The sequence below is a fragment of the Mercenaria mercenaria genome, chromosome 2 (assembly GCF_021730395.1).
Source record: "Mercenaria mercenaria strain notata chromosome 2, MADL_Memer_1, whole genome shotgun sequence".
Lineage (NCBI taxonomy): Eukaryota > Metazoa > Mollusca > Bivalvia > Venerida > Veneridae > Mercenaria > Mercenaria mercenaria.
This window is the reverse complement of record NC_069362.1, coordinates 39,191,905-39,216,473: the sequence shown is the minus strand read 5'-3', so window position 1 is coordinate 39,216,473 and position 24,569 is coordinate 39,191,905. Positions and strand designations below refer to the sequence as shown.

The 24,569-nt window shown below is 34.4% G+C and overlaps 2 protein-coding genes across 4 annotated transcripts in view; both read left to right on the top strand.

The window, feature by feature from the left end:
* The window catches only part of LOC128554469 (monocarboxylate transporter 12-like), a 30,908-nt gene extending 24,238 nt beyond the window's left edge, over positions 1 to 6,670 (top strand). For 2 of the 3 annotated variants that reach the window (XM_053535754.1, XM_053535747.1), the window contains exons 2-3: positions 2,595 to 4,000; positions 6,392 to 6,670. In XM_053535754.1, coding sequence (XP_053391729.1) covers positions 2,680 to 4,000; positions 6,392 to 6,522 — 1,452 coding nt within the window. In that variant the 5' untranslated portion in view covers positions 2,595 to 2,679 and the 3' untranslated portion in view covers positions 6,523 to 6,670. Of the gene's footprint in view, positions 1 to 678; positions 811 to 2,594; positions 4,001 to 6,391 lie in introns of those variants that run through there. The other variant, XM_053535760.1, reaches the window with a different exon arrangement.
* Positions 6,671 to 7,881: 1,211 nt separating this feature from the next.
* On the top strand, positions 7,882 to 19,084 carry LOC128549086 (monocarboxylate transporter 12-B-like). Its single transcript, XM_053525301.1, has 3 exons — positions 7,882 to 9,326; positions 9,693 to 9,814; positions 17,827 to 19,084. The coding sequence occupies exon 3, from the start codon at positions 17,843 to 17,845 to the stop codon at positions 19,082 to 19,084; it is 1,242 nt and encodes a 413-aa protein (XP_053381276.1). The 5' UTR covers positions 7,882 to 9,326; positions 9,693 to 9,814; positions 17,827 to 17,842.
* Positions 19,085 to 24,569: the final 5,485 nt, after the last annotated feature.

Genomic DNA, 24,569 nt, shown 5'->3' with positions numbered 1-24,569 from the left:
GTCGACGCGCCAGATGTTGGTAATCATAACCAAACACCTTGCATCCGTAATGACTAAAGATTACTACGGAAACTTAAATAGCAAAAGCCAAAACAGTTATCTAAGATAAAATCGTCTAGTAAAGCAGTATCGTACTTAGTAAGCAGTATCGTACTTAGTATCGTGCAGCTATGGTTCTAACGGGACACAATATAAATGTGACGTTTGGCTCACGTGCTGTTAATGCATGACGTGCGATGATGCGTAACTAGCCTAACTGCAACATGTTGCTTATTAATATAAATGTGTTACTAAGCGGCAATATATAGCGTATATTATAATTATTATATTTATTATCAAAGAAAAATGTAATTGGAACAGTGCAAAAAACCTAAGTCAAAGTTTTGTGATTGTCACATTACATTCAATTTCAAGAACATTTAAAACGTTTAAGATATAGGCCTGGTAAGATGTGGCTCATAATATTTGTTTTATGTATTGAACATGAACTCGGTTTTCCAGACTAAGTACCAACGTTTTTTCCACTCTTATTAAATGCCTCATTTCGTATGTATGGGACAAGCGTATGACATCAAAAACGACATCAAATTATGATTTCACGAATTATTTTGAAATCCCTCTTACAGTAAAGCAACAAACAAAATGATGCATACTTGCTCTACAGCGAACATCAATATTTTGAGTGGCAGCTGTGTGTTACACTGTACGAGATCAGCCTGCAATATATGTACTACATGCGTTTTCCGATTGATATGTTTATAAATAGTGTGGTTAATTGTCGGATGTTGTATACATAATGGTTACACGGTGGTGAGTAAATGCGCATAATGTACTGCATGTTGATAGGTTTTTTTTTTTTAATATCTTATACGGTTTTAAATATGCATATAAACATGTATTTATTATTTATTCTTTTCAAAGAAGCCAAAATGACTTCTAGTCTATAATAATATATAATAATATTAAAGTACGGCAAGTTAATAATTCATAATTTGCTATGTTATAGCTTAAGGGACTGTTAATTAATAAAAGTGAGCAAAACTGTTCATTGATTTTTTCTTGTATGTTGTATATATATAGTTTTTTTACGTAAATACCTACAGCAATTAAGATGTACCACTATCTACTGCTATATCATACGATCTTTCAAGAAAAGTAACCCCTCAAATGCAAAACGTGTGTACATCTGTATAAATATGCTTACTAATTTAATTCAATTCATGTAAGATATTTATTGAATAAAAATATTCATTATAAGACATATATATTTTCTATAGACGTACATGATCATATAATCGTAGGATACCCACGTTGGAATGCATCCGTGTTCACCAGATAAAATCATATGGAGAGAGCGAATACAGACTGCAGGAAACATTTTACATTATCTAAAAGAAACGTAGTAAAAATGTTTGTCTATGAAAGGTATTATATTTTGGGACAGGATCAGTCGTGGTCAAAAGCTAGAATATTCTGTGAAATCATAGAGAAAAACCCTTGTAAATACCATACCGGTAGAGGACTCATTTTCTACTAATCTAATGAGAACTAAGTATTTACAAAATCAAGGTCAAATCCTCCGCGGTACGAGATAAGGCCCCTTTGTCAATTCTTGTAGAAGGTTTGTCATCTAGAGCGTTTACCAAGTTTCATTTTACACAATGACGTTATTTTAAACTATAAAAATAATAGTAAAAGATTTTAAAGCAAATATTCTGCCTAGATTTCATGTAAATCTGAAACAAAATGTAGCATCTAGAGAGAAAACAATATTTCATCTGTTATTTGACCGAATGATCTGATATTTTTACCCTAGATGACCCTTTTTCAGAATTTGCCTAACATTCCGTCCAGGTTTGCTGAAGATAGAGTAAACAAGATTTTTTTGTTGGATCTTGTGACCTAAGATGACCAGAATTTATGTACATCTGGTAAAGAAGATGTGTTTAGTGTTGGAAAAGGTCTATATGCCTACATTTAGGTCCATATGACACATTTAACATAACAGATTTTATTAGACATACATTACGACCAATTAAGCAGACAATCATAAAGTTTACGCAACGAAAGTAGGTAATGTAATGAAATTTGTGACAAACGGTTAAAGTTCACAGAAATTGCGTTAGAAAAAAAAAGAATAATCTCTCCATCTTTGTATACTAGGTTCTACCGAGTATACATTTCGATTAAATAGTAAGACTGAAGTGAACTGTGACAACAAAGGAACAAATTAAAACGCTTCTCATTTCCATAGAGTGAATGAATTGGATAAAATATCACTATTTGTGGAAACATATTTCTTCATGTAGTTTCTGAGTCTAAGCTGTCATTGTATTTGGCTAAAAATTGACATTTAATGTATTATGTCATGCATTGGTATACGTGATAACCGAAGTAGTAAAGAAAAAAGAAAATTATCATACAGATATAGTGTCTTAAGATAAAATTGATGGATTAACAATGCACAGCTATCCGCATACATTTTTGAAGTATTAAATTTTTATTCATTGAAAGTATTCTTACTATATGAATGTTTTTAATAATATCATGATTTCCATTATCGTCGTTAAATGTATTTATTTTTACCTTTTCAGATAGTTTTGTTGCTAACATAATAAAAAAGGCTGAATGAGCTGACCACAAAAAAAAACACTTTTGCCAGAGGTAATCGAATGCAGTATGGACCTTGAAAATGATGGCGAAGAAATCGTTGTAACGACAAAGCTTGATCCAACTTGTAGTTTGGATATTGTAAAAGACGAAAGAGAGTCCAGCGTTCCAGATGGTGGATGGGGCTGGGTTGTTGTCTTAGCAACGCTTACGTTTAACATAATATATGACGGGTGCAGCTATTCGTTTGGAATCCTTTACATGGATCTGTTAGACCATTTCGGAGACACAAAGAGTAATACGGCATGGATTGGGTCTTTATTTTTCGCTGTGCCCTTACTATGTGCACCATTTGCAGGAATGATAACAATGAAACTAGGTTCGAGGACAGCAACTATGTTAGGTGGTCTAATTGCTTCTGTAGGATTTGCGATTGGATCATTCTCAAGTTCGATATGGATGTTGGTAATATGTTACGGATTAATAGGGGGCATTGGTATGTCCTTGCCATATTTCAATTCTTTAAAGACAGTTACAGATTACTTTGATAAAAGACTTGCCTTAGCATCTGGTATTGCAGAATCTGGTGCTGGTCTAGGAACCGTGATTTTTGCTCCCTTTACTGAATTTCTAGTGACAAATTTCGGATGGAGAGGAACAATTTTAATACTCAGTGGAGTTGTTGCAAATATAATAGTTTGTGGTGCTTTATACAGACCTTTAGACCGGAGGGATAAAGTTGTTGAAATTGAATTAATAAAACAATGTTCTTCCGAAGAAGAAGAGACGTTCATAAATGCAGCAGAAATGAAAAACGACATTGACTTTAAACCAGGAACAAATAGTTCTAGATTATCCGAGGAAAATGGTTCCATATTATCTGATAAAAATCACACTTCAAAAATTAAATCATTCTGCCAAAGTCACTCATCTCGAATGTTCAGCATTCCGTTTATAATATTTGTGATATCAAATTTTGTGATGTACTTTTGGTACGATATTCCGTACGTATTCCTGGTCGATAGATCAGTTAGTTTTGGAATGTCTTCACAAAAGGCATCCTACTTGTTATCAATAATTGGCTTTGTCCACTTATTTAGTATAATTGGCTATGGGTTGCTCGGTGATCGCAAATTTGTAAATCGTGCAGTTTTGTATGGACTTTCAACTGCACTGTGTGGCGTATCTGTTTTGCTTGTTCCATTTTTCAAGCAATTTCCCATTTTGGCAATATTGTCAGGGTGTTTTGGATTATTTTCAGCAGCGACAGAGGCACTTCTTTCATGTGTTTTGATCGACATTGTTGGAAAGAAGGCTTTTGATACATTCTTCTGTGGTTTTATTCTTTTCATGGAAGGCGTAGCAAATCTAGTTGGTCCTCCATTTGCAGGTTTGTATTGTATTTCTCATAAAATAAAAAAAAAACACATTAATAAGCATTCAATCAAGAATCTATAATTTTCTGTTTAATTGTTTTAAACAATTCAACTTTACGGTGATTATGAAAATGGTTGAAAAGTACAAGAATGGTTCGACCGAAAATGAGCGATTTCTGGTACAGATTTGTTTAATGTTCAGATTGAAATTCTTATATTTTTATAAGAACTTTGGCATTTGCAAAATCACAGAAAGAAAGAGTTGTTTTGCATGAAAATTGAACAGCATATAAAACATGTATATTTTTAAAAAAAAAAAAAAAAAAAAAAAAAAACGAGTGTCAATGTGCTGATATATGCATTTTGAATTTCGAAAAGACTACAGGGACCACCGTGATTTTCGGACCTTTTATAGCCCACCTCAGGTGAGTTATTTTGATCGCTCGATGTCCGGCGTCTGTCTGTCTGTCGTCTGTCAACAATTAGCTTGTGTATGCGATAGAGGCTGTATTTTTCAACTGATCTTCGTGACATTTTGTCAGAATGATTACCTTGATTAAATCTAGGCTAAGTTCGAAAATGGGTTATTTTGGTCAAAAACTAGGTCACTAGGTCAAACTAAAAACAACATTGTGTATGCAATAGAGGCTGTATTTTTCAATTGATCTTCATGAATTTAGGTCAGAATGATTACCTTGATAAAATCTAGGCCTAGTTCGAAAATGGTTCATCTTGGATCAAAAACTAGGTCACTCGGTCAAATCAAAGAAAAACATTGTGTATGCGATAGAGGCTGCATTTTTTTAATTGATCTTCATGAATTTCGGTTAGAATGATTACCTTGATGAAATCTAAGGCAAGTTCGAAAATGGGTCATCTGGGGTCAAAAACTAGGACACTAGGTCAAATCAAAGAAAAACCTTGTGTATGCAGTAGGGGCTGCTTTTTACACCGGATCTTCGTGAAATTTAATCAGAATGTTTGTCTGGGTGAAATCTAGATGAATTTTGAATATGTGCTATCTAGGATCAAAAACTAGGTCAGTCGGTCAAATCAAAGAAAAACATTGTGTACGCAATAGGGGCTGCATTTAACACCGGATATATATGAAATTTAGTTAGAATGATTGCTTTGATGAAATCTATGTCAAGTTAGAATATGGATCATCTGTGGTTAAGAACTAGGTCACTAGGTCAAATCAAAGAAAAACCTTGTGTATGCAATAGAGACTGTATTTTTCAATTGATCTTCATGAAATTTGGTCAGAATAATAGTCTTGATGAAATTAAGGTCAAGTTTAAATATGGGTTATCTGGGGTCAAAAACTAGGTCGCTAGGACAAATCAAAGCGAAACGTTTTGTATGCGATAGAGACTGTATTTTTCAGTTGAGGTTGATGAAATTTAGTCAGAATGATTGCCTTGATAAAATCTAGATCAAGTTTGAATGTAGGTCATCTTGGGTCAAAAACTAGGTCACTAGGTCAAATTGAAGAAAATACTTGTTTACACTTAAGAGACCACATTTTTGGTCCAATCTGAATGAAAATTGGTCAGAATATTTGTTTCCATGAAATCGCTAGGTTTAAAATGTTTACACTGTTATGGTGTGTTTCTCAGGTGAGCGACCTAGGGACATCATGGTCCTCTTGTTTAAAGTACTGTTACGTATCTTCGTTTTGATGCATTTGCAACAATGACCCAGTACTGAAATAACTAGATGTATCATCGTTTTCAACAATATTTAGTATTTTTATTTCTTTAAATATGGCAATTTTTCAAAGGGTTACAACTTTATAGGAATAATTTATGTATCCGGTAATATGGATATGTACAGTAAAACGTATATTTGATAAGTAAATGGTTGTTAAAATGTTGTTCGTTTACCAACAATTGTGACAAGTATATTCTCTTTTTATGGATAACTCATGTCGATTTCCTCAATATTTCTACAATAGTTGTTTCCCTTACTTTAACCTGTCAAAACTGCATAATGGCGGACTCTGGAAAAAAATGATTAAATCAATGAAGAAAATATTTACTTTTCAGTTCTAGGACATTATTGCAAATACATATACACACCTTTTATAGTTTTAAGACTACAGTATCGTATTAAAAACTTTGAACTATCCGGAAGTGTGACACCTTCCTGGTGTTCTTTTCTGGAATCTAAGAAATACGTCAATAAAATGACAATTTCATTGTAGAAAAATAAACATGTATTGTTTATTAAATTTTGCTTTTTAGTTTTCATACAAATAACGCTTTCTTTATATGAGTTAGTTCTGTTCATTTTAATAAATATGTAACTGTTTTTGTGTTACAGCTAAACCACCATTCTAAGTATTACTCTGTACACTTGTAATGTATCAATGATACTCAAGTATGTCTCCTCTTTTTATTCAGGTTTCTTAAGTGACGTCACGGGAAATTACGATGCTGCTTTTTATGTCGCCGGTGCTTGTATAACATCAGCTGGAGTTCTTTACGTGACTTTGTCAAAAGTGAGGATAAACAGCGAGAAAGAGAAAATTTAACAATAAAAAAAATTTTCACAGTATTATGTATATTGCCATTGGCACCAGATTTAAAAAACGATTCTTGTTTGATATCTCAAGGGTGTGATCTCACTTCAGATATGGTATTTTTGATGTGAAAAAAAAACGGATAAATTCTTTATAGATATCGGTGTTTGTTTTCAGTTAGGCACGACTTGGAATATAAGTACTTTACAACTTCAACAGTAAAGTGTACGAAAGTTCATTGTCTAACCTGAGTTACATATGAGTGTAATGATACATCAAAAGATGATAGGTAAGGGTAGATTTCTCGGAAGCACAGAGCACCACAAACACAGCCTCAGAGTCCAGATTTGCAATAGCCTCACAAAGAACTAACGGAAAATTATAGACGGTTGCTGTCAAAACAAGGTACATTTTATTTTATGCAATATAGAAAAATGGAAGAAGGGTAGAAAAGGGTGGTATCACTGAAGCGCAGACACTCAAACGCATTCAAGAACTCGAGCAGAAAGTTTCCCAGATAATGATAAAGTTAAAGTGGCGAATGTTAATATTTCACAGTGGAGATATTTAAAAAAAAACTATACATGCAGACTGTTTGGTTTTTGTTATTATTATTTCATTTTTTTTTTGTTCCCGAGATAGAATTTGTCCTCTGATTTGTTTGATCTGTTTCATGTAAATTTATTTATACCCAAGCTGTTAACGTTTAGCCCTTGAGCACACTATCATCGTCATTAAACAGAAAATAAATCCACACCATCAGGCGTCCTAAAGCTCTGATTATATACGGGTATCTTATTTTAGAATGACTAAACAACCAGTCACCTTTAAATTTCGGGAGCATATTGTAAATACAATAGTTTTGTAGCCAGTATTTGCAGTGTACATTTTTTTGAGTGCTGCATCATGAATCATGCCAACTATCGTTAAAATATTTAATATACTTTGTTGTCTTCTGCAAGGAGGTTTTTTCTTCTTCAGAAAATATAGAAAAATCGTAATGTTCAGCGTCTACTATAAATTTCATTGTTTAGATAACACTGGATTTTAATGTGTAATGAAACACAACGCTTTACTTCAAAAATTACCACTGTGGAAAGAGATATTAACGTACTGTAAATAATTTGCCACAATGAAATTGGCACAAACCGACTAACAAACCGCTAACTGTATTTTGCATTTTGCATTCGAATTACAAAGACATTTTGTATTGCAAACTGATTGTGTATTTTGTTATTAATTTTGAACTGTGCAATATCGAACCGTGATTCGGTTTCTCATAAGGATGGTATTGTTCTCTAGCCTTGTAATTAATACAACTCAATATTTTGCATTTGTAATACATTATGTATAGAAGGCCTATAGAAGGACTCATTTCTGAATTCATAATACAGAAATATGTGAAAAATTTGATTCAAATATAAAACATTTTGTAGAGAGATGGAAATAACGGGATTATGGTTGATTTTAACAAGATGAATGTTGTCATCAAAATGTGAGGGAAATCGATTTACATCATAAGCAAATAGAAAATGAATGTAGTCAGCATTGACAAGCAAGTAGTCTATTTATGACTTCTTTGGCTACCAGAACGTGCCAATGAAAACTGCATGAAATATATTATGGCATATTATGGAACTGTACTGTGTAAAAAAAGACGACAGTTCCTACTTGACAAAGGAAAATCTTAACATTAACACTGATGTGCGTATAGTTGAAATGAAAGTGGCTGAAAAACTCTTTTTCCCTACGTAAAGTAAGAAAAATATAAGACATAAAAATCATTCTCAGACCCACTGCATGACGAAAATACCGCTGACTGATGAACAATGCAAAAAGAAAAGATGTACGTTGAGTTTAAGTTAAAATTTGTCTGTCGCGGTTCAAGATACACCATTACGTTCAGCTCTGTCTAACGAGGATGATATGGCGAAGACGGTTACGGCAACGAATTTTCACTTTATAGCAATCTCTGGCGTTACCTCCTTACTTCGAGAACTTCGGATGTCATCCCGAAATTAAGAGTGCATCAAGAAGAGGAAAATTAAAATATTGGTATTGTGGTTGTTTTAAACAGGATGGAAAGTGTCATTGAAATGAGAGGTAAATCATTTTACATCATAAACAAAAAGAAATTGAACGTATTCTTAGTCAACATTGACAAGCAAGGAGTCTGTTTACGGCTTTACATGCTACCAGCATACGATAATAAAACATTGCAGCAAATATGTCATGGCAGATCATGGAACTGTACTGCGTAAAACAAACAGCATTTCCTACGTTACACGTCAGGAAAAACATTAACATTAACACTAGTGTGCAAATAGTCGAGACAGAAGTCGCTGAAAAACGACGACGATAAACTCCAAATTTGACCAACTTTGGCCATTATGCCTTAAATGCAAGAAAATAAGACATTTTAGAAGAAATTGTCCGTCAGATTTTAACTATGCGCACATCTAGTGTTGTCGAAAAGCAAACGGAGCAGACAAATGCAGAGAGGCAAACAGAAAACCTATGTCATCAAGATGTAGATTAGAAAAAAAATGAAAATGTGAATGAAATAGGATGATGAGAAACTTGATGAAAGCTAATTGATTGAGTGTGACTCTTGGGAGAAAGAAGGCATTGGTGATGAAATGGACTCGGACTCGCGAGTACAGGAGAGAGCAAAATCGGAAAATAGTCGGGCAAATGATTCCTCTTCGAACTGTTCACCGTACTCGATGGGGCGTCTGACGACTTAGAAGATGATGATACTCGAAACACGCTCGGGTTTCTTGGCGGGATCTTAGACGGACTGTGTGACCTTCAAAGTAAATTTTAATAATTTTACTGATAATTACGTCATGCAATTTTGAATACCGATAAGTAGATAAACTTCTGTTCAAGTATGGGGTTTTTCAGCATTTGTACCCGCTTCAAGTGTTTGTGCTTTTAGAACAGTGCATTACTTTATACATGTATATACCGACATTATTTATAATGTATAATATATATATATATTCTGTTTCGATAACTAAATTATATACGTAGCGAAATAGTAACGGTTTTACAGTATTATATTGAGATGTATTGTACTTACATAATTATTTCAATGATACATCCCTAATATACATGTATATACGTTTATATGCATTTAATGTCTCGTGACATTCTATCATTAATATAATACATTTCAGAATGTTAATTAATATGCTGGGGTTCGCAACTGTATACACATATTTTGTACTGACACAAAAAGATAAGGATTTTAAAAAAAAGCTTCGGTCTGCGTAGGATTAACAACAAAACCCTTGCGAAAGTAAGTACAAAATTTCTAACACAATAAATTATATATATTTTCAGTTCGATTTTTCAAAAACGTATTTATTAAAGAGCGGCCAAATGATATACATTGTAATAAACATTCTATAATCATATATTCATATTATTATTATTATTATTATTATTACTATTATTATTTTTATTACTATTATGGTGATCGGATTTACGTATTGTTATGTACAAAATACATAAAATACTTTTTATTATAAATTTCTCCTGCAAAAGATGGTATTACTAAGGTTTTCTCCTAAGAGAGCTGAAACGTTCCCAAGTTACTAAAATACTTTACGTTGAGATTAAGTCATTTGCTTCCATGTCTTTAAGCGCAATATACAAAAATATTTAGTACAACGTATGAACGTCACGCGCATCTGCTGCATGGATCACGTTTACACCGATTTCGCTTCATCATTCAGACCATTTTCTATAATGAAACAGCCTACACCAGCATAGGAACTAACCCAGGGAGATTCTAACGTTCATTGCACCATGAATCACGCACGTATTTCCAGATTATCTCTCCACAAGGACGTTAACTGCAAAGGTACAGTTGAAACCCAATGCGAAAATGCCGACGAATGACCAATTTCACCTTTTTAACGTACATTTTCAACGTATGGTCAGCATGTGAAGAGAGGAAAATCAGTTTTCATTTATGAGTTCATTTGTACGTATCTTTAAAAGTCGGTTCTTAGATACATGTTTAGAAAGTTGTTCAAATGATCGCGTTTACTCCACGTGCAGACAGGATCACGTTTTCACCCAGAAATTCAATAAGAATATTACTCTAATATATCTGCTTTATATTTCACAGTTTATTTATTTAAACTCCGCAGTTTTTAGTTATGACGTGTATCGTATAGCGTTAAAACTCCCGCATTGAGTGTACGCACGCATTGAATGTACACTATTAAACCTATGTTAGGCAGCAGGGTACACTTCGAATTTTGGCCCCCGTCAATATTTTTACTAATTAGAATATGGTGATTTTGGATGTCTGTAAAGTACAGTGAGAAATAATGATTGTTAATTCTTTAGAAACTTTAAATAACCGATACATGTAAAATTCTGAATTCAATTGTAAAACTAACGTACAGCTGCTAGCTTTGTATGGATTAATGTGTCATTTCCGGTGAGGGAAAATCAAAAACATTGAAGAGTTTCATGCTTTTTGATTGACACTCAGGTACATTTTTAGAGTTTTGTGAAAAAACGAGCTGGATGGGCCCCCATTCCATTCATATCCTGTAGTTCAGTAGGGCCTATTGAACTGACAAACGCAAAAGAATTGGACTTAATTCTTGCAGCGTGATCGTGGCAGGCTGTCTGAAAAGTGCTAATTTTGTGATTTTTGCATGTTATTTTCAATGGGTTGGGTACAACATTTGTTTTGATAAGTTTCTTTGTTCTTGTATGAGAGTACTGATGTTGTCATTGATTGAAAGCACAAAACATGCAAGCAAATTATAAAATGGCCACACTGCTACGACTCGCTACATGTAACCCTGTCCGTGCCCAAAATGTTCGAACCGAAGTGTACCTTTCTACCTTAAGGAAATTTGATGGATTTTGCATTTGTGCTAAACTCACTTTTCTATCGCAAAACACATTCATACGCAAATGCTGATCAAAATTATGGCTCATTTATTATTGAGTACTGTGTATTTTAAGAGGAATTTGCATGTAAACAAAGGGAGGTAATTCTACCTGGAAATGGCGAAAAATGTAGCTCAGTTGAAAACATACCGCAATATGTTCGGTATGCATCTTACACTATTTCTTTTGAGTTTTTAATTGTATTTCGGCAAATTTGTTTTAGTTTGGCCCCTTTTTCATTAAAATTAGAGTTTTAAAAGACTGAAACAGGTTTCTCGTATGCGTTAATGGCAAACCTTCATGATTTCACACATTTCTGTTCTTGCTTTGCATATTCCTGCTTTTTAAGCTGAATTTTTAAGCAAAATGGCAGTAGCATTTTTCAGTTTGCATATTGATGTAAACGAAAGAGTGCGTTTACAAGAAAAAAATATAAAAAAAGACACAGTCGGTTCAAGATAATTGTATTATCTGGACCGGAAGTTGCAATGCTAGCGGCTACGGAGAAATCCGTTTCACTTACGAGGGCAAACAAATAAAATGCAGAGTGCATCGTTTAGCACAGTTTTTGCAAAACAATATACAGCTTAGCCCTGATATGCATGTTTCGCACTTGTGCCATAACAAGTTATGTATAAATATAGCTCATTTGTCCTATGAACCCCAAGCCATTCATAATAATAGAAGTGTTTGTAAAAATGATGGTGCTTGCTATGGCCATTTTGCTTTTCCCAGCTGTCTACTGTAAGGTACCCAGTTTCAGTTCTGTTATTTTGCATGATTTGCTTTTAAATTTAACTGTTTACCTGTTTTACAAATTTAGATTTACACCATATGCATGATCTATACTTGCAACTGTTTCACTACCATACACAGAGGCAGAAAGCACAGACCGGTATGCCTTTTTCTTTCGATTAAGGTACCTTGTACTTTTGTACTTGTATGTGCGTCTGCGTCTGGCGTGGTAGTGTGCAGTCTTATCCACTGATTGTATGTACTTGTAAAAAGGATCGTCGTAATTCACCGCTATGCCCATATATCATGCCATCTCAAGTAGCGACATTCCCCGGCCTATGCTCGCTCCCAGGGTTACCGAGTGACACAGACCTGGGAAGTTTCTACTCCAGACTTAGGGGCGTACTGAAATAGGCGACCGTGTAATGACTCGCATGCATTAGTTGAAAAAAATCTACAAGTGTCCTTAAGCTGTTGTTTTCCAAAGTATTTATCTATTACTTTCTGTAAAGAGTTCTTCTCTGACAGTGACAGTTGCATGTACTTTTGTTCTGGTAAATAGCGCATATGTTTATGAATATGTACTTTTTTCAGATGAGCTGTACAGATCATTGAAGCACTTCTGCACATGGAATGGTCATTGGTACTACAACGAATAATGTTTGTCATACACTTTTGAGCCTGGTGCACATATTGGTCCATATTTCTACAATCAAGCTTGATGTTCTTCAGCTCAGCCCGAATTCTAGAGCGCAGACTTGTAGCCACTAGCTGGGTATACACAGTTTTATTTTTCCTAGTAGTTGACTTTAATTTGACAGCTTTCAAGTGTTTGTGCAAGTTGCGCATATTGTGCACAAAGCACTGGTAGTGAAGAATCTTAGCTGAGGTTTTGGCATTGATATCACATACCGCTTTAGCAAGTTGGAAACTTCCGTCTGTTGTAATTGTTTGTACACTTAAAATTTTTTGTCGGATATGCTTTTATTGATTCCTTCAAAAGTGTTGGCTCTGCTTGATTTATAGATGTGTCAGTTGCATAGTCTTTTCGGCATTTTTGTTATTGTGGGAGCAGTTCCTCAATGAGCAAGGTTTATTTGCAATTTGGATGTCAACTGGTAAGTGTTTAACTGTTGTTTTTTCTATTACAGGAGCAAAGCACTGTGTCGCTGTCGTTTCGCCAGCTTTTGGACGACTGGTGTACGAAACATCATATTCAATGTCGGTTCCGCCTGATGACTGTGCCAGGTACTGTACCTTTTTAACATACCTCTGGTTTCTTACCAGTTGTTCTTTGTTAAGTGACTGTACTTGATAAGAGACATTGTTGAGTTTTCTTTGCATTCCACGCTTGTTTGGAGCACGGATGTTAAAGCAGGAGAGCACAAGCTGTATGTCAGTAATTCCAAGTTTTGACGTCATCACTGGCATGAGTACTGTGTTATTGATCGTGACAGATTCTTGGCCCTGTTTTGTTTTTATGGAGTCAAACAGAGGTATATGTCCGGTAGCAAAGTCACAGTTCTGGCATTTTACCTCCAAAGAAATACATAATCCTTTTCTGTCTGCAACAGACGTCATTATATTTGGCTTTTCACAGACATGTTTAGATACCAGTTCGAAAGCACTTTTAAGTTTTTTTTATGTTGACGATTATGTTTTCATTTGAATCCTGTGCTTCATTTATTCCTTCTTCTCTCTTGTTTGCAGTTTGATTGCTGTCTTGTGCAGGCCTGAGTTTGTATGGTAGGATACCAGGTGTTGCACAGCTGGCGGCATTGAGCACATCAGCAGCTACAGACTTTTCCAGCCTTGTAACGGTCTTCACTTGTGAGTCTAGGCCATGGAAATCTTGAGTTTCAGCATCAGCACTTGAAGCATTTGATGTCTCACTAACAAACTGTCTGCTAACATTGCCATTATGGCCCTTTTTAAACCAGTTTTGTCTAGCTCTTTTACTCCTGTTACAACTTTTTCTAGATTTTTTAGGATATTCCTTCATAATTCACTGTGCACTCAACAAGAGCTATTAAGAAATGGACAGAAATGTGTTGTTATCATGAAGTATGGGCTTATCTGCCGGACAAAGTGTCATATTTCAGTAGAGCTCATTAATTAGTGTTTTGTGGGCTTTTGTAATAGTCTCTGCAGGTGGAAATCTCAGTTCAACATGGTTTAAAGATTTGCCTCCCTTGATCTAAAGACTTTTTTTACTGTGAAAGAATGGGGTTGAATTCTCTGCTTTTTTTATTGTTTGTACTTATATGGATTATTTATATTGAGCAATAAGGCTTTTGTTTACACTTGTAATACAAAGTGATTTTGATCTTACTAATATATTTGTATATAAAAGCATTTTAAGAGGGTATTTGTCTTTCCGAAGAGTCGGCTATGTTGAACAAACATTGTAAAGTCATTTTTCATTCTGATATAGGTTTCTAATAAATAACTTGTATTTTGTAAGGCTGATGTATAACAGCTTACAAACAGAAAAAGATTTTGGCCATTTATTCCTCTTCAGTCATTTTTATTTCAAGAAATGGAGCTGTGTCTGAAGTATTTTTAACTCACATTTTTGTTACTTCCCTTGATTTGCAGTATACTTAAATAAGATGAAATACACAACAAATTAGTAAGATTTATTGTTTTCTGTCAGTTTTATTTTATTCATAACATATTCTTTTACCAGAATACAGTGGTATAGGTATGAACAAGAACCTGAAAAAAGACTTAAGGTAGCAGGGTACACTTCGAATTTTGGCCCCCGTCAATATTTTTACTAATTAGAATATGGTGATTTTGGATGTCTGTAAAGTACAGTGAGAAATAATGATTGTTAATTCTTTAGAAACTTTAAATAGCCGATACATGTAAAATTCTGAATTCAGTTGTAAAACTAACGTACAGCTTCTAGCTTTGTATGGATTACTAGTAATGTGTCATTTCCGGTGAGGGAAAATCAAAACATTGAAGAGTTTCATGCTTTTTGATTGACACTCAGGTACATTTTTGGAGTTGTGTGAAAAAACGAGCTGGATTGGCCCCCATTCCATTCATATCCTGTAGTTCAGTAGGGCCTATTGAATTGATAAATGCAAAAGAATTGGACTTAATTCTCGCAGCGTGATCGTGGCAGGCTGTCTGAAAAGTGCTAATTTTGTGATTTTTGCATGTTATTTTCAATGGGTTGGGTACAACATTTGTTTTGATAAGTTTCGTTATTCTTGTATGAGAGTACTGATTTTGTCATTGATTGAAAGCACAAAACATGCAGGCAAATTATAAAATGGCCACTCTGCTCCAGCTCTTTAGGGAAGTGCAATATTACGACTCGCTACATGTAACCCTGTCTGTGCCCAAAATGTTCGAACCGAAGTGTACCTTGCTACCTTAAACCTAACCCTAACCCTTATAGTCAGTATATAACTTACAACCAATACGTGTGTACATCCAATAGGGGCGATTTAATGTTGGCGGCATGCTATGTCTTTTCATTTCTTTTATAGGTGACAATGATGAAGAAAAGAAAACATTGTTAGATTAATATTGAGTCAGAAGGCTTTTGCTATATGGAATATAGAGAAAAGTCATATTTGCCCAACTCCAACACTATTAGCCTGATTTGCTTCAAACTGTCACAGATGAACAAGCTTGATGTGCAGATGACAATAAAGGAAGGATTGTTTTCTTTGAATACTTTTACTGCACTTATGGGACTTTGATATTTTTTTTCTATATAGAGGATGGCAGAGTATGTGGGGGCATCCCTGTCCTATGAACACAAATCTAATTAAGTTACTTCTTCATGTGCGACATTCTTCAAACACTTATTGTTTCGATACGTAGATAGCATACAACAGTACTAATTCAAAACATAACTTATAGATAGATATTAACTAATAAAGATAAAAAATGATGAAATCGACAAATGAACAAGGTGTTTTACATAGTAAAATTGATTTTAGAAACCTTGATTTTCTACAAAGTCTTTGCTTTAATGTATTCCTCATATTATCCGTCTGTTTTCAAAATTAAACATAAGAAATTGTACATAACAGGTCAAAAGCTATCTTAAGTCCTAGTTTCTTTTGCAAAAAATGATCAAATTGCAATTAATTTATCCGCTCACGACAATGTTACCAAGAGAGAGGATCGTACTGGAAGAGAAAAATTTATAACTTTACCAAGCTACAATGTACAATACTTTATTACCCTCATATTAGACCCGCATTTTAGAAACTGGCCTGGATGTGCAAAATTTATCTTTTAAAAAAAAACAACGAGGTAAAACAATAATAAACCACTGTAATGCGCTTTTACTTATATCTAGCAAGTAAATCATGAATTTCTATGTTTACGGTTGGATTAAATGTTTTTCAAAAAAGAAACGAAACAAAACTGCAAAAGAATTTAGATAACCACATTGTTTATCCGTATCTAATAATATATTACATACTTAATAAAGCTATAATACTGTTCAATAGCAAAAAGTAAAAAGTAAAAACAATATATAAACGATATATAAATGATATCAATTAAATCATATTCTCACTAAAGTTCTTGGTGTATACGTGATCATGCCCTAAAGCGATGTAAACGAGATCACTTAAATGTTTTAATACCTCTAGAATAGGATTTGAAACAAGTGGTCACTGAATATATATATATATGTACAAACTGATTTTCCCTCATTATATTTTGTATACAGAAGAAGATAAAAACAAATACTAAACAGCGGCGGAATTGGTCGTTTCTTCGTCATTATCGTATTGGTAAACTCTGTCTGCGGAGACAACCTCACTTTTTAGAGGTAATGTCGAAACTTGTGCATAATATTAAGAACGTACTTAACATATGGAACATTCCCTGTTAATTCTAGTATACTCCAGCTAGGTTGTTTCATTAGAGGTAGTCTAAATAGTTTGTTCTTGATTTTTAAACTTATCTGTGCTCGAAGCGGTATAACCGTGATCCACGAAGCAGGTGCGAGTGATGTACATCTCTACCCTTGGTACAGTTTAGTTGTGTATGTCCATCGGTCTCAGACGCTTCGTGAGAGTCATAGATTAATAAGTCGAAATAATGACACCTTCATAATCCATCATGTAGTGTACTACAACATGATCATCTGTTCATAATTTAGTCATTTCATTATTATTCAAATACTTTACATGCAATGTAAAAACAGCGCTTGATAATGAGAGTAAATGTTAATTTTAAAAGTTAATTAGTTCATAAATATATTTTCGTCTGATATGGAAGTAAGTTCATGCTAAAATACGTATATCCTTTGTGTCGAAGTTTTGAATATAAACTAACATTCAGATTTAAGCAGTTTTCATTTTTTCATAATTTATAAGTATACCTTTGCTGTAATCTGACATATTATGTATGTTTGATACTTAAGTAAAAGCTTCGTGGTTGAGGTGAGGTTTACTTTTTCTTTGTGATCATATTGCAGCAAAAAAAGTTTTAAAATCATTCATTGATATATGAAAAACTTTTAAAGTATATAAGTTTAAAAGATAATTCTTCTTAACTTGAATAATTATGATTTTTCATTTGTATTTACCATTGCATCTAAGGCACTTTCTGTACATGAACATGAGTAATAATAATATCTGAATGTATTGCTATTTCTCTGATTCTGTTCTACAGCAGTTAGCCAAGTACTATGGTTGCTGACCCTGTTAATATCAAAGACCGGGATGTAACAGCACCTGACGGTGGAAGAGGCTGGGTTGTGGTGTTTGCAGCACTTGTTTTTAGTATCATTTATGACGGATGTAGTAATGCGTTTGGAATCCTCTACATACAAATTTTAGAAGGGTTCAATGAAACAAAAAGTAATACAGCTTGGACTGGCTCCTTGTTTTTCTCTATGCCATTATTGCTCGCTCCAACAGCAGGAATAATAACAGCAAACATTGGTCCCCGTCTAGCAACGATGTTGGGAGGACTGATTGTAACAGTTGGTTTTGCAATTGGGTCATGTTCTACTTCCATTCCTATGTTAGTTATATTCTATGGATTATTCGGTGGAATCGGAATGTCCTTACCTTACTTTAGCACATTCCAGATTGTGACAGATTATTTCGATGAAAAACTCGCTCTTGCTTTTGGTATAGCGGAGTGTGGTGCTGGTCTCGGAACAGTAATATTTGCTCCGTTAACAGAGTATTTCATCTCAACGTATGGATGGAGAGGTGCTCTCTTAGTAATAAGTGGATTAGTTTCAAACATCATTGTCTGTGGTGCTTTGTTTTGTCCAGTAAAGCAAAATAAAAGTATTACCGCTTTTAATAAATGTAGCTTATCGTATTTCCCATTACGTTGCTGTTTAAACTCACTGGCTGCAAAAGATATTAAGATTCATTCTGTCCCAGATGTACCGACTGGTGAAAAAACTCCATTACATGCCAAAGAACGACCCCTGACGTACTTATCTCAGTTGAAAAGCATAAAATTTCTAATGTTTGCTCTTTCAAATTTTGTTATGTACTTCTGGTATGATGTACCTTACATGTTCATAGTTTCTAACACTGTGGACATAGGGATAAGTATCCAGAAATCAAGTTACCTGCTTTCAATTATCGGAATTGTCCATTTCTTTGGCATAATTGGATACGGCGTCCTATGTAACCGGAAGTGCGTTAACGGAGCGGTGGTTTATGGGATATCTACAGGATTGTGCGGCGTAGCTATTTTACTTGTGCCTGTATTTCAGGAGTTCATTCCTCTTGCAATTTTGTCAGGATGTTTTGGATTATTTTCTGCACCACAGGAAGTTCTCCTGACGTGTATTTTGATAGATATAGTTGGAAAAACGGCGTTTGACAACTTCTTTTGCGGATTCATCCTCTTCATGCAAGGTATTGCAAATCTTCTAGGACCACCATTTGCCGATAGGTGTTAACTTACAATAATTATCGAAACAATAATATATATTATATATTATATAACAAAAACTCTCTTTTGTTATTAAGCTGGTCGTATTGCAATGCAAAAAAGTGTTGATGTGAAGACAAATGAAAAGATTATTCGGTATTCTTAAAGGTATATTACATCCAAATTTTATGTTTAAAGCATGAATAATTACTCCAAATCGTGTTATAACTATGTAAACATAAAATTAAAAGTTTATATGTATAAACAGTACTATGCTTTAGGTTACAGCAAGTGTATACTACCACTAAAAACTGGCTGTTTAAAACAATATGACATTAAAATATGAATATATCTCTATATGCAAACTTAACCTGTATATTTAGTAAGGTTAAATATATTTGAAGAAGATTTTACACATTTGAAGTAATATATTTCAGAGAAAGATGGCCATTGGATATCGTTAAAATGTCTAAAACTTTGTTCAAAGGTCTATTTTTGTAACACTTGCATTTTGTATAAATTTATTTAAATTTGGATTTGTAAAGATGATCACTAAAATCACTTAACGAAAGCTTCTAAAAGTTTAAACAGAATGTAAGACTCCTCGTGAATGATGGACATAATAATTAGTCTTTATATTACTTTTTTCTTTCAATATTTTCGACGAAAATGTACATGGCTTTCTGTAAATGAAGAACAAATATTACAAACTAACACCAAAACAAATAAACGAAGTATTTAAAGGCGTCAAAGCATCAGATTTATGTCATTTTTAAATAAAACAAAATAACTGTAACTAATTGTAAAGTAAGAGAATATACAGTGTGATTTTTCAGAGATGTGTTTCCAAACTGGTACATGTACTCGCAGTTTGTAATCTGGAAAATCCCGCTTAGCTAAATAGGGAGAGCGTCGGTCTACGGATCGCGCGGTCGTGAGTTCGATCCTCGGGGCGGGCATATGTTCTCCGTGACGATTTGATAAAAGACATTGTGTCTGAAATCATTCGTCCTACACCTCTGATTCATATGGGGAAGTTGGCAGTTACTTGCGGAGAACAGGTTTGTACTGGTAAAGAATCCAGGAACACTGGTTAGGTTAACTGCCCGCCGTTACATGACTGAAATACTGTTGAAAAACGGCGTATAACCCAAAACAAACAAACAAAATTTGGAAAATCTACTCTGAAAGTAACGTGATGCAAATTAGAAGCAATTTTGACAGTCCTTTGTGAAGATTACGTCGCGTTCTCATGACGAAGTATATACACCGGGTGTAAAACTAAGGCCCGCACATTATTTATTCCGGTACAAAACTAAATCAAGATTTGGTTGATCATGAAGTAAGGGTTTGGGGATTCAAATATATTTACGTCCATCATTTGAAATACGAAATTCATTTGTAATAGATTTATTAAACATTTTTGTTAACACTTGTGGTGGTGTTACTGTTGTCTTACATGTGAAGCTGGACTTCCGATTCTTCAATTAAAAATACTTTTAAAAAACATGATAATATGTTTGTTTGTAGAATTTTCAATATCCATTTAGCTGTTATGATGACCAATGATAAATCTAATTCATTGAAATATAAAATCTAAAATAAAAGTCCAACTAATATTCACGGGGTTTGTTTTTTATTTTTGGTTCACATGACGAGAAAATTTGCGTTTGTGAATAACGCAATGTACTAACAATTATCTAAATAATACTGATTATGTTAGAAAAAAAAATGTTGAAAGTGTTTTTATCTGTCAGTTAATGTCTAATATTTTAAATTCAGGTTTCCTGGTCGACTATACGGGATCATACGACGCTACGTTTTACGCGGCTGGGGCATGTGTGACAGCGACTGGTTGTTTGTACTTGACATTTTCTAAGACAAGGACAAACCAAATAGATTGTGATGTCGCAGTTCAGTCAACCAATTCGTGGTAAAACAGCGTATAAAGTAATTCCTCATTAACTTGTACATAAACTTTACCAGGTGTTGCGATCGACTGTAGAAGAAATCAACACATATGTAGCATGAAATGTGTTTGTTTAGATACGATAATTGTTTACTTAAGGATGACTACCCGTAATAGGCCTCAGTTTCACCAAAAGCGTACATACAACTTGATAATGTAAGCTTTGAAAAAGTCAAACGAAAGAAATAAGGTGCATATTGATAAGTTATATAGTGACAGAAGTTCTCAAAAATTTCCTTTAGATTACCTCTTCTGATAATTTTGGCTTTTCATGAGTTACCTCCCCTGAAAACATAAAAAAAGTATCACCTTTTCCCTACGGTGAATTTCAGATTTCTTTTTTATATTTGTATCAGAATCATATCATGTAGCTTTCTACCACAAAATTTTCCCAAAACTCAAGCTCAGATTCTCATAATCAAAGAAATTATATATTTCCCATAGGCATCAATGTTAACTTCAATACCGATTATCTCCCCTAAAAATGATAAAATTCGAAAAATCTCTCGGTGAAACGTTTTTAATTTTGAATGTCTTTAAAGTGACCAAATTTCATATAAATATTACCATCCAGTTACAAGATATGAAATATAGCTATTACATCATGTTATACTTAAGCAGGTGCCATCGGGCTTGAGAGGTGTTGCACATTCCATTACCTACAATGCAAAGACTCAATAAAAACCGAGTCTGCGACTGCGTTTTATGCTTCTAAAGGATCTTTTCACATATTTTATTGGTGTATTTTGTAGGAAAGAAATGATTTTGTCTTTGGTTTACAAAATAGTCAATATATAAACATATAAAGTCAACAAGAGGGTCATAATGACTCTATATCGCTCACCTGTTAAGCTTAGCATTGGAATCATCAAGATAAACATTCTGACCATGGTTCAAGAAGTAAGGTCACAAAAAAGGGCTCTACAGTGTAAACAAGCTATTCCTTTGATTTGAGATGTAACCAAGTTTTGACCCTATATGACCCAGTTTCGAAATTTACCTAGGAATCATCAAGATAAACATTCTTACCAAGTTTCGTGAAGATATGGTCATAAATATGATCTCTGGAGTGTTAACAAACTTTTCCTTTGATTTGGGCTTGCGACCTAGTTTTTTACCCCACATGACCCCGTTTCAAACCTGGTCGAGGTATCATCAAGTTAAACATTCTGACCAAGTTTAATGAAGAGAAATGATTATAAATGTGGCCTCAAGATTGTTAACAAGCTTTTCCTTTGATTTGACCGGTCGACCTCGTATCTGACCCCGTATGCTCAAGTTTTGAACTTGGCATAGGGATTAGAAGATAAAATTAATGACTAGTTTTCATGAAGATATGGTCATAAATGTGGCCTCTATAGTGTTAACAAGCTTTTCCATCGGTTTTACCTTGTGGACTAGTTTTTGACCCCACATGACCCAATTTCTAACTTGGCCTAGAGATCATCAAGATAAAAATTATGTGCAAGTTTGTACTGAATCAAAGCATAAATGAAACCTTTATATAGCTAAAAGGGCTTAAATAGAAATGTTTGCCCTTTTCAGGGGCAGTAACCCATTATGAAAGGAACCGAGGTCTTATTGAACCGATATATTATGCCAGTGTAGGGATAATACACGTTTATTTGTGTATTAACTGCAGAAGCCCGCGGGATTGTTTGTGACCGAGACCGAAGGTCGAGGTCACAACCATATCCCAAGGTCTTCTGCAGACGTTAATACACAAAACAAACGTGTATTATCGCTATTCTTGCATAAAAAATATTTCACGACGATTTATGTATTGTTTTCATATGTGATGACTTGACGATTCCGGTGCAATTTTTTATTTACCTTTCCTGTTGTTCTTGGAAACGGTAAACATGTTTTAAATATCCGTATCCAGGGCCCGGAAATAAACAACACAATCAAAAGCGCATCCTAAATGTTTTTAACCGATTTTTTTTATCTCTCATAATTACAAACATAAAATTACCAATAATTGTTCATATCATTTCACAATTTGGTGGACTCGATCACAATTTCAAGAATAACTTTACATTCGAGTTACATTGAGTACGGACACGAAGTTGGAGTACGGATGAGTACGAACGTAGTGTCAAGTTTCCAAGCTGTTTATATAAATTCTTCGAGAAATTAGATAAAAACATACCGACTGATACTTACCAAAATCATAAATATGATACCTAAAAACAAAGAATCGCACAGGTAAACACGCGATTTTTTAACATTCACGGTTGTCCACAAAATCTGAATTGACGCCGAGTTTTAAAAGGGGAGTAAACAAGGGAAGAAACGAGTACGAACAATGTTGGGGCAGCGCATTTGCCGTTAGTTACTGATACAGTAAAACATTCTACGGTTTAGATTGCATCTTTGATGCTTCAAGAAGAGGTTTTATGAAAGAAACAAGACGCAGATACCAGATGTCAATCTGCGCAAAATTACATATACGTCCCTGGGAAAGTATTTCAAAACTAAAAATCGGGTATTAACAGCACGTGATTTGCCTTGTTTGCACACGATTTTCTCCCGTTAATACATGGGCGGATCCAGTGAAAAAAGTAGTTTTAATGCAAGAATAAAAGTTGTGTGCAAGTTTGATTAAAATCGATTGCAAAATGTGGTCTCTATCGTGTTCACAAGCTAAATTAGCAAATTTTGACCATTTAAGGGGCAATAAATCTGGAACTCTGGATGGGATCTGGCCAGTTTTCGATGCCAATACAAGATATGTGCAAGTGTGATAAAAATCGATTGCAAAAAAAATGTGGTTTATATCGTGTTCACAAGAAATTGCGGACGGAAGGACGACGGACGGACGGCAGACGACGAACGAAGGGCGATCACAAGAACACATCTTGTCACTACGTGACAGGTGAGCTAATAAAATGTGAAGGTTTGTTAAAAATGTAGCTAAATTGATAGGGTTAAGTAAATGTCAGTCATTTACACATCCGTACATATTCTTCATCTACTATATGGTTTCTTTTCGTAGAGGAATGGGGGTTGAGGGGTTCGTTGTTGGAACGTGGCAATTTTATTTTATTCATTCCCTTGCATTTTTTCTGGTTGACATAAAGTAAATACATGTAACATAACTGATATTTTGTGAATTTGCTGAAGTAGACTTTTTTATGCACGGATCATATACGGACAAAAAATGGACAAGATTTGAATAGTCAAAACGGTAGTAGTTTTTTAAATTAGTTTCAATCAACGTATACTTTTTTTTTTCATTTTTGCGCTCCACCGCCCCCACTCCCATTTTTTTTGGTGGGGGGGGGTGTTGGGGGCACTCAGGGTCACTCTTGTCCGTCCGTCTATCCGTCCGTCCGTCCGAATTTTTGTCGTGCATATCTCAAAAAGTATTTGACCCAGAGTCATCAAGTCTCGCAGCATTGTCATTCAGCATGTGACGTTTTGCACCTTGTATTTTAACTGGGATTTCTCAGAGTCAGACCAGAGTAATGGCGCTTTGCTTCGTCAAAATTATTAATTAAGGGTATATAAGTTCGTGTCCCAAGTATCTTAAAAAGTGTTT